The sequence below is a fragment of the Cebidichthys violaceus genome, unplaced genomic scaffold (genome assembly GCF_023349555.1).
Source record: "Cebidichthys violaceus isolate CVI_PGR_0920_01 unplaced genomic scaffold, fCebVio1.0.p SCAF_3, whole genome shotgun sequence".
Taxonomy (NCBI): Eukaryota; Metazoa; Chordata; class Actinopteri; order Perciformes; family Stichaeidae; genus Cebidichthys; species Cebidichthys violaceus.
In genome coordinates this window covers 1,642,226-1,657,032 of record NW_027176483.1, presented here as the reverse complement: position 1 = coordinate 1,657,032, position 14,807 = coordinate 1,642,226, and the positions used below count along the sequence as shown (strand labels likewise).

The following is a 14,807-nucleotide window of genomic DNA, read 5'->3' as shown; positions in this document are numbered from 1 at the left end:
GTGAAAATTAAAAGAATAAATACATTTGTAATATTTCAGTTAGATGAGATTAATGACCACCCTGGATGTTAAGGATGTATTGGAAAGAGTAAAAAAGAAGACAAGCAATGGAGTTTTTTCTGGTTTGTTTATTGATTTTATTCAGCATATAAGCAGCCATGTTGAATCAAACATCGCTTTTAATTGCAGAACGGGACCTGTCGGGCACAGCCCCTCCCCCCACCCTCCTTACCTTCACCTACAAAATGTCATTAATAAGATGCATACCAACCAAGAAGAGATTCAAAATGACCCCAAAGAAATATAAAACAACTACAAAGAGACACAAAAAAGCAACAAAAAGAGGCTAAACAACTATAAATTATTTGTCTTACTCATGAAGGAGAGGCATTGCCGTCTGATGTTTGCGTCCAGGGGCCCATAGTGAAGTCACGCCCCTTCCAGTGGACGACAATGGGACTTCATTTCAGAAAAATATCTATGGGAGTCAATGCTTTTATGTATTTGTTTGATCCCGTTTGAATTGTGCCATGAATGAAGTTCGCCAATTTAAAAGAAACTTTTTCAAGTCATGATAGTCGCATTTTGTCAAAAACTGTTGACGTATAAGACCATGTAGTTTTTTTCGCCACCAATGAAAGGAAGTGACCATATCTGGACTGAGGAGGAGTGACGTACAGATGCCGTATATCCCCTGCTTTATGGTCTGTTTGACTCTAAATGGAGCATAATGTACTAAATGAACATCATGCTGTATTGAAGAAGACTGTAAACTAGAGATTGAGACCATAAACTCATGTTTACAATGTTTACTGAGGGAATAAATCAAGAGAGAAGTAGAGTCATTTTAGACTAGACTTCTATACAACCAGAGGAGTTGCCCCCTGGTGGACACTAGAGAGAATGCAGCTGTAACACATAAAGCTTTGACTTCACTTGTCAGAACCGGAGGTTGCCGGCTGCTCTCACTCAATCTTTTTCTTCCCGGGCGATGAAAAGAGTCGGGGCAAGATAACGTTACATTTGTGCGTGGAACACATAGCTAAGTTAGCCAGCTAGCTAGCAAGCCAAGCTAACGGCCATGTTGGTGACCTACATTGTGCGAGACGAGAGATAAGAAGTTAACTTAGCGGCTTCACGGTACGACGACAAATCTATGACAAACACAATTCGGACGAGAAGAAAAATAAATCGCCTTTGCCATTGACGAGCAGGTATGTGCTTCTCATGAATGAACAGTGTGTTTAGTGAGGGCCTGTCGTCGTGTGGTTGATAAGTGCTGTAAAATAAAGTAGTACCGCTGAAATCACAGTATCATCTATGTTACCCTGAAATTACTACCAGCTAATAAAAAAACCTCAGCAGGAGCTTTGGCCTCTTAACATGCAATCATGTCCTAAAAACATTTAAAGTTACAATGCAGGTTATTTTTATCAAAGAGTCCAGTGAACTAACTGAAATGAAAAAAACAAAAGTATGGCTTTTAGTGTAAACTTTCCGTGTGGATTATAAAGAAGTTACAGGCCAGTTGTATGACTCTTCTCCTGAGGATGTCCGTGACCAGAAGCCCTGAGTGCTGCTGACGAAGAGGCAGAGCAATGAAGAGGCTCACGACTTCTCTAGCTGGGCCACCACGTTTTGCAGTTTATCCACCAGCTCTGCAGAAGAGAAAGACACACATTTCTGTTTTAATTTTAAAGTACATTATTCACAATTTGCCGTGGATCTGGGTCTTGTCCACGGTGGACCGGTCTCTGCTGGAGTCTGAGCTGAAGGAGTTTCTGGTGAACCTGCATGAGTTCATCTGGTTTCACCAGAATCCGACCTGGTGGCTCCGATGACGAGCATCAAGAATAACTCTGTAGAAACAGACCATCTTCTCTCTGATGGTCTCTGTACTGATGGAGGTCTGATAGAGGACCAGGACTACACTGAGACTGGTTCATGTAGAGGACCAGGACTACACTGAGACTGGTTCACAACCAGTTAGAAGTTCCATGTAGTAACATAAGTTAAAACATTTTTTGTAGAACCAAATATTATACCACACAAAGAGTTGATCTACCAATAAACAGTCTTTCAGAATCTTAAAGGAACTTTAGAAAGTTTTCAGATTTTTCTCCGGCAAAAATCAAATTTTTTTACCTCCATAAACACCAACCATCCACTTAAAGACCTTCAAATGATCCACTGAATCCTGTTCACTCATTTGTAAGCAGGTACAGTATCTACATGTTATCATGGTATCTACATGTGGTGATGGCAGTGATTGAAAGTTACCTCCAGCAGATGGTCTCTGGAAGCCATCGTAGGCTCGACACTCGTCGATCACATCCGCCAGTCCTTTGGGACAATCCCCCCGGTTGGGGAGCTCCTCTTTAAATTTCCCTTTGCACACTTTCTCATAGATGTCCTTGTTTGACAAACCTGGAAAAAAAAGTGAGAAAACATCAAGAACAGAAGTAGAAGCCAAAGATTATATAGTTTACTTTAGTCTAACTTTTAGTCTAATCCTTCATACTCCATCGTCTTGTGTGACTGGCAGTGTCGGTCCGTCTGTCCACCATTTTGGTGAAATATCTCACCAACTGTTGGGTGGATTGCCATTTTGTGCAGACATTCATGCTCCCCAGAGGATGAATGCTAATAACTTTGGAGACCCCCAAATTTTGTTGTTCTGCAGATATACGTACCATCAAAAGGTTTGCTGCAGCTTGCAATTTCCCACAGGACGATTCCAAAGCTGAAAGACGAACATCTCCAAGTTAGCGAGAAACATTCATTCTGTTTTATTAAAGATCACCTCCACTTTATTTTCTTCTCGTTGCGTCACGTAGGTGTTTGAGCTTCACTGTGCAGAATCAATCAATTTAATGTTTTTTTGACAGGATCTGTTTAAAGCGAAAGGTTTATTTGTGGTGAGATTTTGAATGGGACATGAAGAATAAAATGGTTTTGATGAAATATCACAGTTTTAAGCTTTGATTCTGTCTTTACAGCTTCCTGCTGTGATGAACAGTGTAGTTTCATGGTTTAAAGGAAACATGCTTTTCAACTCCTGGTTGGTATCTGACCTGTAGATCTCACACTCTTTGCTGTAGATGTGGTTGATGTCGTGGAGCATCTCTGGAGAGGAGTAGCACAGGGACCTCATCGCGTTGTCCTTCGTTGGCCTTCTCAGCGACGTCTCCGTTTTTGCCAGCTCAAAGCCTCCCAGCTAACAACAACAACAACAACAACAACAAATCAAGACTTCAGTCAATCCCCCCCAACGCCTTAAATACCTCCAACCAGTGGGCTTTCAGCAATCCCAGCATGCACTGGCTTCAGTACCTTGACTGTGTAGCCTTCAGCCACCAGGAACTTGTTGCTGTTGATGCATCCGTGAACCTTTGATTTTTCTTCAGTCTGGTGAAGTCTAAGAGAAAACAAGAGATCCTGATCATGATGGTACCTTCTATCAGAAACAATGAACCACACAGATAGAATTTAGCTGGCACATGCAAAGTAACTAAGTACATTTACTCAAGTACTGTATCTTAAGGACAATTTGAGGTACTTTATACTTCTACTCCATTTCAGGTGGAAACATTGCACTTCTTACTCCACTAGCTATTTAAAAGTTATAGTTTCTTTGCAGATTCAGATTTCAACCAAGAAAAAAGATTAAATTATGATGTATTATTATGGATTATTATGGATTAAGCCGCCCAGCAGCATATAAAGTTATTAGAAATAGCTCCACTTTTATCAGCTGCAACATTGAAGCGATGAACCCAAATTCATTAACATATATAATCAAGTAACATTCGGTAGATCCAGTATATTTTGATGCTCAAGTAAATTTCCACGCTGTGGTATTGTTATCAGTGGCAATGAAAACATGAGAATTTATTATTTTTTTAAATTAGAAAAGAACTTCTTTTTAGAAATGTTAGTGTATATTAATGCTAATACTTTTGAAACTCAAGTAAGATTTTAAACGCAGGATTATTTTCTAGATTCATTGATTCATCGTTTGGTCTATATAACGTCAGAAAAGAGTGAAAAATATCCATCCCAGTTTCTAAAAGCCTGAAACCCAAACATATTCAGTTTAATATACTATTTTAAAAAAGCAAAAGATCTCCATAATTCTGCCTAAAGAGTACTTCTTCCACAATTGCATGCTAAAAACAGCGATCCTCTTTCAGTGTTACAGGCAAAATGTAATTTAACTTTTTTAATCCCGCCTTCAGACACATATGTCGTTGTAGAAGACTGACCGGTAGAGTCCTCGCGCTGCGTCCCGACACATCCGAGCTTTCGTGTGCCAAGACAGACTGCTACCTTCAGACTCCAGAACCTGAAGGAGACTTCCCTTCTCACAGTACTCCATGATGATGAGGAACTGAGGCTTGGGTCCTACAAACGGTCATAAAAACACCTCACGTTAATGTTATTATAAAGGTGCAATGTGCCCGATGCTCTTTGAAGTCCGTAGTTCACTCACCGTCCTCATCCTGGACACAGATGCCAAACATTCGCAGGATGTTGGGCGATTCAAACCGCTTCATGGTTTCAACTTCCTTCTTGAAAACTTTCCGCAATTCGCTGAAGACAATGTTGACAAAGAATATTTGACAGTTACAGTACGTCACATACTAGTACACAAGACGTGAAGTCCATATATCCACAGCGACATTTGCGGTTTCCCATTAATTAACATTTAATTTCTTCATGACCTAAAGCTAATCAACACATCCTTGTAAAACGTAAAGCTGCCCTGAAAATATCATTGGTTTGAGAAAAGTGCAGAGATAATTATGGGGCTCCATGTTGACAAAAAGCCAAATGTGTCTCAAAATCAGAACTGCATCTCGGATAGAAAAGGTCATTTTTAATGTATTTTTTTTTTAAACTTGACAAATAAGAATGATTCAGAAATGTGGCACAGACTTCAGGCTGGTGTCCAAAGGGTCAATGTATCTCTTGATGGCCACCGCGAATCCGTGGTACTCTCCTTTGTAGACCTCTGAGGTTGACGTTGTCATGAAGGGCATTTTGGGCTGTTTGTAGTTCAGCTCGCGTGGTTTGATCATTCGGATGTCTTCAGCAGTGATGCTGGGCTTATTCACTATGGAAACACATTTTAACAAGTTAGCTTATGTTTGATTATATTAAATGCTTCCCAATAACAGCTATCTGATGTTCATTAAACCCACAATAACCAAACAGTTTGTTGTTTTGATGCCTAAACCTACTGCTGGTTTAGTTGTCTAAACCTAACTGTTGGTTTAGTTGCGTAAACCTAACTGTTGGTTTAGTTGCCTAAACCTAACTGTTGGTTTAGTTGTCTAAACCTAACTGTTGGTTTAGTTGCCTAAACCTAAATGTTGGTTTAGTTGCGTAAACCTAACTGTTGGTTTAGTTGTCTAAACCTAACTGTTGGTTTAGTTGCCTAAACCTAAATGTTGGTTTAGTTGCGTAAACCTAACTTGTTTTTTGCCTAAACCTAACTGTTGGTTTAGTTGCCTAAATCAAATGTTGGTTTAGTTACATAAAACTAACTGTTGGTTTAGTTGCCTAATCCTAACTGTTAGTTTAGTAGAAAATAACGTGCCGAATGAGATACATAAAACCAATAGACTGCATTTCGTGACTGTTTCGAGAACTGCCGTTAGACTGTGTTGCCCTTTAAGTTGAAATGATGAACGTGAACTTATCTCCCCATCCAGCAGTCACAGAGCAACATGAACGTTCCTGTGGAGTTGCGTTTGTGTCCACCTGATGAATGCGTCCGTAGTGTGTGTCACAGAGGTTTTGGTTTACTCACAGATGTTAAAAACCTTTTCCACGTTGACATTGAGGATTTCCATTTCTTTCTGCATGGCGTCGGTTTTCTTCTGCTGCTCCTCCATGTATTGCAGGAGCACTGAGGAGCAAACAGACACTAATAAACCAAAACCAAACAAACATCGGCCATTTTATATCATTTCATAGACCCCTTGACTTCAACGTATTTTTGTGGGCGGAGCCTGAATAGCTTTCTGAACACGTTAGCTGACGCAGGCTAGCAAGTTTTGTTGGTTTGTTTGTGATACTGGCTGAAGAAAAGAGTTTCTCTCAATATGCACAGTCACTCACTCTGCTGGACCCAGAGTTGTAACACAACGTTGTTAACACAACGCGACCAAATAGGCCGAGCCCTACGGCACTGGCTCCGGAGAGGACGGCTGGCTAGTTAGATAGCTAGCTTGTCCATCTCCACAGCTGGCTAGTTGGCTATAAATTGACACCCATTATTGGTTTCATTGTCTTTTTAGTATACCTGCTGTGCATTTGGCTTGAAGCTTCAGGGTAGTTTATTACAAATCCATTAACACACACACACACACACACACACACACACACACGTTGCCCTTCTATTCATTAATCCGCTTCATCTCCTGGACGACTGAGGGACAACACACTATGACTATCAAAAACCTTGTTAAGCATGTTTAAGAAGGAATCCATCACAGTTGTCATAGTGGAAGCATGGTGGAAATAGCAAGCTAGCTAAGTGGCTAGCTGTCCGCTAGCTGGCTTGCTAATTCCACCATGGTTTCATGCAACACTTGCAACAGAAAACAGGCCCAACAGCAGGCCATCTCTCGAGTAGTTTGGCCGATTAGCAACATTTTTCTCCGTCTGGCTTTTCGTGACTGAAAACCTTGTCGGTTAACGTCAGCCGTGATTAAAACCCAAATGTAAATTGATAAAGTGCTACATTATCAATGAACAGTATTTTTAACCCTCGTGCAACCCACTTTGAAGTATCATTCAACTGCTTTGAGCTGTCCGGTGAGGTGAACGCTTGCAGGATGTAAACAAGTGTTTAAAAAGATTCGAGAGTCCTTGAAAAAGGTCTCGCATTGGAAAGGGAACTTAAGCACAGTTTCTGCATTTTTAACCATCTGAAAAGAGCATCAATTATCCTGATGCACCTGATGTAAATTCATAAGATACATGAATTAAAACTACTACATCAAATTTAAGCTCCTGTAGATTGACTGAGCTGATTCTGATCGTCCCCCCTCAACAAACTCTACAAAGACAGAGTCGACATCAGTTCCGCTCACGTGTCTGCAGCTCGGCGTCGTCCTCCTTCTTGTCCACCTCGTCTTCTTTTTGTCTGGAGGCCAGCTCAAAGACCTGGTGCAGCACGTTGCTCTGCTCCACCTGCAGAGCTCCGGACAGGACCTGGAAGGCGTCATTGAGGCGATTGTTCACGCTGTTGAACTCTTCTTCGTGGCTGCCGGCTTTCAGGAAGCGCTTCACCCAGGTGGCCAGAGTGTATTTCTCGATGAGCGCCTTCGCCGATTCCAGAGTGAAGAAGAGTCCATTGAGGGCTTTTTCTACGTCGGCAGTGGTTTCTCCCTGCTCCCTCTTTTTGATGGACCTCACCAGCTCGTCCAGGGCTTTGACTCGGTGACAAATACGCTGGCTGCGCTTCTTATTGGCCTTCACGTTCTCAACTAGGTTGTAGATCGCTGAGGCAATGGACAGGATGGGGTCAATGAAGTCCATGTTCAACTGGAGAGAATGAAAATGGAATAAATCAGAGCTGAAAGCAAGTAAATTCAAGTTTAAGATGGTAAATGGACCTGTACTTGTCCAACCACTCAAAGTGATATAACGTTACATGCCATTCACCCATTAACACCCATTCATGCACTGAGGACAGAGGCTACCATGTAAAGTACCACCTGGTCATGAGAACTAACGTCCCCAATCACACACCGGGAGACATTTGGGGTTAAGTGTCTTGTCCAAGGACACATCGACATGGACTAGCGGATTGAACCGCCGATCTTCTGATTTAAGGAAGACCTTAAATCGTCCAAAAAAAAGCATCCCCTGCTTTATGGTGTGTTTGACTCTAAATGGAGCATAATGTACTAAATGAACATCATGCTGTATTGAAGAAGACTGTAAACTAGAGATTGAGACCATAAACTCATGTTTACAATGTTTACTGAGGGAATAAATCAAGAGAGAAGTAGAGTCATTTTAGACTAGAGTCTAGACCAACAGACAGACCGACATTGCCGACATGGCTAAATAAAAAGAACACTACATATTAGTCAAACAAATCTCTGAAATGTTCAAATGTGGCCTTTTTATCCCTTTGTTTTTACCACTGGATACTTTTACTTGTATTTATAGTTGCTTCACTGAGCTACAGCTGATTTATCTGTTAGTGAATCAAACAGCTTGATTAAAATGAAACGTATTGCTCTGTAACCCCCCCCCCATCTATAATAACTCTTCTGCAGCTCCACAGATTGAGAGTTCCTATTGATTTCCTGTTTGCCTGCAAATCCTCAGCTGCTCAGACTCAAACACAGAGGATTTGTAATTCATTAGTTTGGCAGTACTAGTAAATACTTGTTCTTTTTGTCCTCTCTCCGCTCTGAGCATTTATTTGTATGAGCAGGTAAACTCTCGCCGAAAAGACAAAGCTGCCTCTCCTCAGACACTCAGAGAGGGAGTCACCGCTCTCTGTTGCCCTGCAGGCAATAACTTGCCTTTGTGTTTGACAGCTTTCAACACGTTGACGACGCATACCAGCAACACATTAAAAGCTTGTTGTACTTCTGTACAGTCTGTACAGAACTGGATCCATACTAAGCTGCTCACAGAGCCGATAGCGAGTGGACACATCAGGAGGTGTCATCCGAGACGTTTAACGTCCAGACGATTTAAAAAAAACATGAAGATTATTTACCTGCAATGAGAAGCCTCTTGTCTCAGGTAGTTCTTGTGTGTTTGTGTGTTGAAAATGAAACTGCAGCCCACAGCTCCTCCCTCTGCAGCTCACTACTTCCTCTCGTTTCCTCTGCAACATTTGCAGTCCGCCCTCCCCCTTGAGCTTTATTCCTGACACACCCATGAGTGTTTATTTACTGCACCACTGAAGAAGAAGAAGAAGAAGAAGAAGAAGAAGAAGAAGAAGAAGAAGAAGAAGAAGACGAAGCAGAACTCACTGCAGACAAGATGAAACCTGACAAACTGTTCACACTGGCTGGTTTTTATGCTCACACTTGCTGAGATTGTGTAATTTTTAGTAACGAGACAAAAAGACGCCCATGAATAGAGCAAGCAAGAAAAGTTGGGTTGATGGATTGTTGCATTGTCTTTATGTACAGGAACAAAGGAAAAACTATAGTACAAGTTCTGTGTACAAATAAGCATTATCAGCTAAATGTTCTGAAAGTATTGAAAGTAGTCCTGTCAGTGTTTTACAATCATATATGATGTTTCTGGATCAATATTACTTCATTCAACGGTTCGTATGTTATCTTACAAAACAGTAACTGCATATTTTTCAAGTGTTGTTTTTCCTGCAAGTCCAGCAACACGCGTCGATATACGCTGGTTACATGAATACAGTTGTTTCAAAAATCTTTTTAGGCAACAAAACTACTTAGTCAGGTTCAGGACATGATTGTCGTTTGGGTTAAAATAACTACTGAAGTACGGAAGTCAAGTGACAAATAAATCAACGTTGACTTCTCGTTTCTTAAGAGGAACAAACAGCGGTTTCCTGGAGGAGAGTCTGTGTTTTGTTTGACCCCAGTAACCTCCCTCCTGCTCTGTGTGGGTTATTTTGTGGTCTTTATACTTATGAGTGTTTCCAGCTGATAACAAAGTTCTGACTGACAGCATACTCCTGGAAGTGTAGCGCCCACCCTCCCCTTCCCCTCCAAGATGTAGTACAGTACAAAGTACAATATGTACCTCTGAGATGTAGTACAGTAAAAAGTACAATATGTACCTCTGAGATGTAGTACAGTAAAATGTACAATATGTACCTCTGAAATGTAGTATAGTAAAATGTACAATATGTACCTCTGAAATGTAGTATAGTAAAATGTACAATATGTACCTCTGAAATGTAGTATAGTAAAATGTACAATATGTACCTCTGAAATGTCACCAGCAGATGATTAGTGTATTAAACATAGAAATCTTGGAGCACTTAAAGGAGGCAGAGGAACCAGCCTTTTTTACAGATTACCTGTCTCATGGATGGAAAAATAGTTTTATTAAAATTACCGACTGTAGCTTTAAGTTTCTAACTGGAGCCACAAAACAACAAACATCATTTGTCCCGTTTATTTATCCAGGGGATGGTGTGAACGTTGATTGCCTTAGTTCTAAACAAAGACTCCTGCTCCAAACAAATCATAAGTCCATCCGCAAAATTATGTTCAATATTTGAACATTTAAGTATCGTAAACGATCCATTAACCTTTATGACGCCATACTCTCAATCAATAGATGTAAGTGCTACTTACATTGAAGGCTTTTCAAAAGACACACAGCGAACAATGACTCAGGGTGAAGATGTGTGAAGACAAAGAGGAGGAAGTCCTTATTTTTAAAGTGGAAGGTACCACAAGAATACTGAATGACCACCTGGTGTCTCCTGGTGGAGAGGAGGGGAAATAAATATTCAGAGTCCTGTGAGAACCTCGTATCTCTAAAAAGAACAAACCGCCTGTTTTCAGCTTTGTGACGATGCATTTTACATCTGATCCAAGAGACTTTTTAAAGAGTTTATTTATCTGAAGAAGTAGGAGGATTTACTCAACACATAAAGGAACACTTCATCCTTCAGTTTATCACAAACATTCAACATCAACACATAAAGGAACACTTCATCCTTCAGTTTATCACAAACATTCAACATTTACACATAAAGGAACACTTCATCCTTCAGTTTATCACAAACATTCAACATCAACACATAAAGGAACACTTCATCCTTCAGTTTATCACAAACATTCAACATCAACACATAAAGGAACACTTCATCCTTCAGTTTATCACAAACATTCAACATTGACACATAAAGGAACACTTCATCCATCAGTTTATCACAAACATTCAATGTCAACACATAAAGAAACACTTCATCCTTCAGTTTATCACAAACATTCAACGTCAACACATAAAGGAACACTTCATCCTTCAGTTTATCTCAAACATTCAACATTGACACATAAAGGAACACTTCATCCTTCAGTTTATCACAAACATTCAACATCAACACATAAAGGAACACTTCATCCTTCAGTTTATCACAAACATTCAACACATAAAGGAACACTTCATCCTTCAGTTTATCACAAACATTCAACATCAACACATAAAGGAACACTTCATCCTTCAGTTTATCACAAACATTCAACATTGACACATAAAGGAACACTTCATCCTTCAGTTTATCACAAACATTCAACATTGACACATAAAGGAACACTTCATCCTTCAGTTTATCACAAACATTCAACGTCAACACATAAAGGAACACTTCATCTTTCAGTTTATCACAAACATTCGACACATAAAGGAACACTTCATCCTTCAGTTTATCACAAACATTCAACATCAACACATAAAGGAACACTTCATCCTTCAGTTTATCACAAACATTCAACATCAACACATAAAGGAACACTTCATCCTTCAGTTTATCACAAACATTCAACATCAACACATAAAGGAACACTTCATCCTTCAGTTTATCACAAACATTCAACGTCAACACATAAAGGAACACTTCATCCTTCAGTTTATCACAAACATTCAACATTTACACATAAAGGAACACTTCATCCTTCAGTTTATCACAAACATTCAACGTCAACACATAAAGGAACACTTCATCCTTCAGTTTATCACAAACATTCAACATTGACACATAAAGGAACACTTCATCCATCAGTTTATCACAAACATTCAACGTCAACACATAAAGAAACACTTCATCCTTCAGTTTATCACAAACATTCAACGTCAACACATAAAGGAACACTTCATCCTTCAGTTTATCTCAAACATTCAACATTGACACATAAAGGACACTTCATCCTTCAGTTTATCACAAACATTCAACATCAACACATAAAGGAACACTTCATCCTTCAGTTTATCACAAACATTCAACACATAAAGGAACACTTCATCCTTCAGTTTATCACAAACATTCAACATCAACACATAAAGGAACACTTCATCCTTCAGTTTATCACAAACATTCAACGTCAACACATAAAGGAACACTTCATCCTTCAGTTTATCACAAACATTCAACATTGACACATAAAGGAACACTTCATCCTTCAGTTTATCACAAACATTCAACATTGACACATAAAGGAACAATATGTACCTCTGAGATGTAGTACAGTAAAAAGTACAATATGTACCTCTGAAATGTCACCAGCAGATGATTAGTGTATTAAACATAGAAATAACGAGTTATTTAGCCCTGGTATTATAGCACAGTGATAAGATAAAATAATTATTATAAAGGTGTTTTCTTTCTACGTTAACGTGTAGTTAACGTTAACATTAACATGTAGTCTCAGCATTGACATTGACAGAAAACAACAAAGTGAAGACCAGCTAAACTACTGAGGCTTCCTGCTTTTGTTCTTGGCCCCCACTCTGCTGAATGGCCAGCCTGAAGTTGGTGCGACCAGGTGGAACACAATCAACTGATTGACACAGGATAGGAGACTGAGAAAATGAAAGAAGGGCAGGAGGGGAGAAAACACATCATGTAACAATGCGTTGTAACAAGGGCTGAAAATGTCTGCTTGATAGAGGCAGATTTGGGGATTATCACCACCAAACATGCCAAAACGCTAAAAATGTAATGTCATGTAAAAACTTCTTACATAACTTTAAACGTTAAATCTTACTACTGCAAAGTTTTGCTAGCTAGTTTCACAACAATCACGCTAGCCCACTGACCAATCAAGCCGCACATTAATGCTGATGTACTTGTTGGCCAGCTAGAAGGCTGATTAGTTGAAGACTGTTTCCAATTACTCTATGATTATTTTTTCTCCAAACTAACTGCCTCCCTGTCTCTCCAGCTGATCATGGACATCATTAAACCCATCCAGAATGTCTACAATCTGTTTGACAGGGTGAAGAAAAACAATCAGCAAATCCCCCAAGTTCTGCAGAGACTCAAAATCCTGGAGAACCTGGTACGTTTCCTCCCGAAGGACCATGAGCAACTCTCTGAAGATGTCAACACAGCTTTGGCAAAACTCAACAAGGTGTTGTCATCAGCTGAAGACCTGATTAAAAAATTCACAGATTCTTTCAAGTTGACTCAGATAGTGAAATCTGGCGACTACAAATTAGAGTTCGACAACCTGAACAAAAGTCTCATCGACGCCTTCGTGATTCTCTCTGCGGCTCTGCATGTCCACCAGGGAAAGAAGCTGGAGAATCAGGAAATGAAGCTGGAGAACCAGGAGAAGAAGTTGGAGAACCAGGAAATGAAGCTGGAGAACCAGGAGAAGAAGCTGGAGAACCAGGAGAAGAAGCTGGAGAACCAGAAGAAGAAGCTGGAGAAACGGCTCGCTGAGCTGGAGAGGAAGGAGGATAAGCGAGCAAACTGTATTTTTCTGTAAAGAAGAGCAGAGTCCTGCATTTTGCAGTTTTTTTTACATTTGCTAAAACACAATTTTTTAAATGAGCACCTTTTTTGTTGAAACTATAAAACGCTTCTAAAACCTGTATTTTTGCATCTTTACACACAAACACCAAATAAATATCTCTCTCCACATGACAACTGAACACCGAGAATAAAACACTATTATCTAGAGTCTTTGGCATTTTCTTTTGTTGACTATAAAGACAAATACAATGTGTTGATTCTCACTTCTCAAATACTCTTGCATTCTCTCTAATGTCCACCAGGGGGCGACTCCTCTGGTTGTATAGATGTCTAGTCTAAAATAACTACTTCTCTCTTGATTTATTCCCTCAGTAAACATTGTAAACATGAGTTTATGGTCTCAATCTCTAGTTTACAGTCTTCTTCAATACAGCATGATGTTCATTTAGTACATTATGCTCCATTTAGAGTCAAACCGTTGATCCACTGATTGAAGGACGACCCTGCTTAGCCACAGTTGCCTGGGGCTACTGTGATTGACAGGCTGAAAGTTGTCCGTGTATCGGTCGTACAAATATGAGACAATAGGGTTAAACATATATCCAAACGGAATAAATAAAACAGAATTACTCACATCACAGTTTTTTTCAATCGCTAACAAGCGCTTACCCATACTTCAGATACTTTTTCTAAACTCTTAACACAGACTCACACCTACAAACCACAATTGGCGAAATGGATAATTTTCTTCTCAAAAACACATTTTGTTAAATATATACTAACTCTTCATTTCAAAATAGAACACATCTTTCTCTGCACACACTAACTTTACCAAAACACTGGAAATCTGACTCAAAATGAAATTATTCTGTCAAAGAATAACTCTTGTTTTCACTTCACAAGGTCCTTCCAGTCAATCAAAGTACACCAGGTTTCAAAATACTGGCTATTGCTGACATTACAAAAAGTGTATAGACTTTTATGTTTCAGTTTTACTGGTATTTGCATGCAAAACATGCAATCCACTGTTTTTACACTAAATTTCTTGGTTGGGAACTGTATGTCCACATGTAATGTTCACATTCAAAAGCATTCCAGTAAAAACCAAATCAGTTTTTTTTCCCTTTACTGTTTACTACAGGAGGTACAGTATAGATACTGTTTACAGTATGATAGAACAGAAAAAGTTTTACAGTATTGCTTACAGTGAACAAAATATTCATGAAACACACAAGAGCATTCTGAACAAAAAAACAACCGCAAAAAGCCCAGATAAAAAGGGGGGGAAACTAAAAAAGCACAAAATTCCTGTATCTAATCTCTGCGATCTTCAGGGTTAGGCCACATGTTTTCA

General features: G+C 39.6%; 1 protein-coding gene across 3 annotated transcripts; it reads right to left on the bottom strand.

Moving 5' to 3' along the window:
- Positions 1-108: 108 nt before the first annotated feature.
- LOC137881728 (mixed lineage kinase domain-like protein) lies at positions 109-10,379 on the bottom strand. 3 transcript variants are annotated; one of them, XM_068723803.1, is made up of 12 exons: positions 10,326-10,379; positions 8,753-8,938; positions 7,104-7,557; positions 5,816-5,914; positions 4,939-5,116; positions 4,493-4,593; positions 4,266-4,404; positions 3,334-3,418; positions 3,075-3,217; positions 2,694-2,743; positions 2,281-2,427; positions 109-1,658 (listed from the first exon to the last, which is right to left on the bottom strand). In XM_068723803.1, exons 2-12 carry the CDS (start codon positions 8,915-8,917, stop codon positions 1,609-1,611), a joined length of 1,611 nt encoding a protein of 536 aa, XP_068579904.1. In that variant the 5' UTR covers positions 8,918-8,938; positions 10,326-10,379; the 3' UTR covers positions 109-1,608. The 3 variants fall into 3 exon arrangements, with proteins under 3 accessions (XP_068579904.1, XP_068579906.1, XP_068579905.1); XM_068723805.1 differs by lacking the exon at positions 8,753-8,938 and having other exon boundaries at positions 10,326-10,369; XM_068723804.1 differs by lacking the exon at positions 10,326-10,379 and having other exon boundaries at positions 8,753-9,339.
- Positions 10,380-14,807: the final 4,428 nt, after the last annotated feature.

What these genes read in the sequence shown, in the direction of transcription:
- LOC137881728 (XM_068723803.1), bottom strand. Translation starts at nt 8,917, where the DNA reads ATGGGTGTGTCAGGAATAAAGCTCAAGGGGGAGGGCGGACTGCAAATG. An exon ending in CTGCAGCAAACCTTTTGATG is followed by an intron (nt 2,428 to 2,693) that starts GTACGTATATCT and finishes TTTTTTTTCCAG; the next exon opens with GTTTGTCAAACAAGGACATC. An exon ending in CCAGAGACCATCTGCTGGAG is followed by an intron (nt 1,659 to 2,280) that starts GTAACTTTCAAT and finishes TCTCTTCTGCAG; the next exon opens with AGCTGGTGGATAAACTGCAA.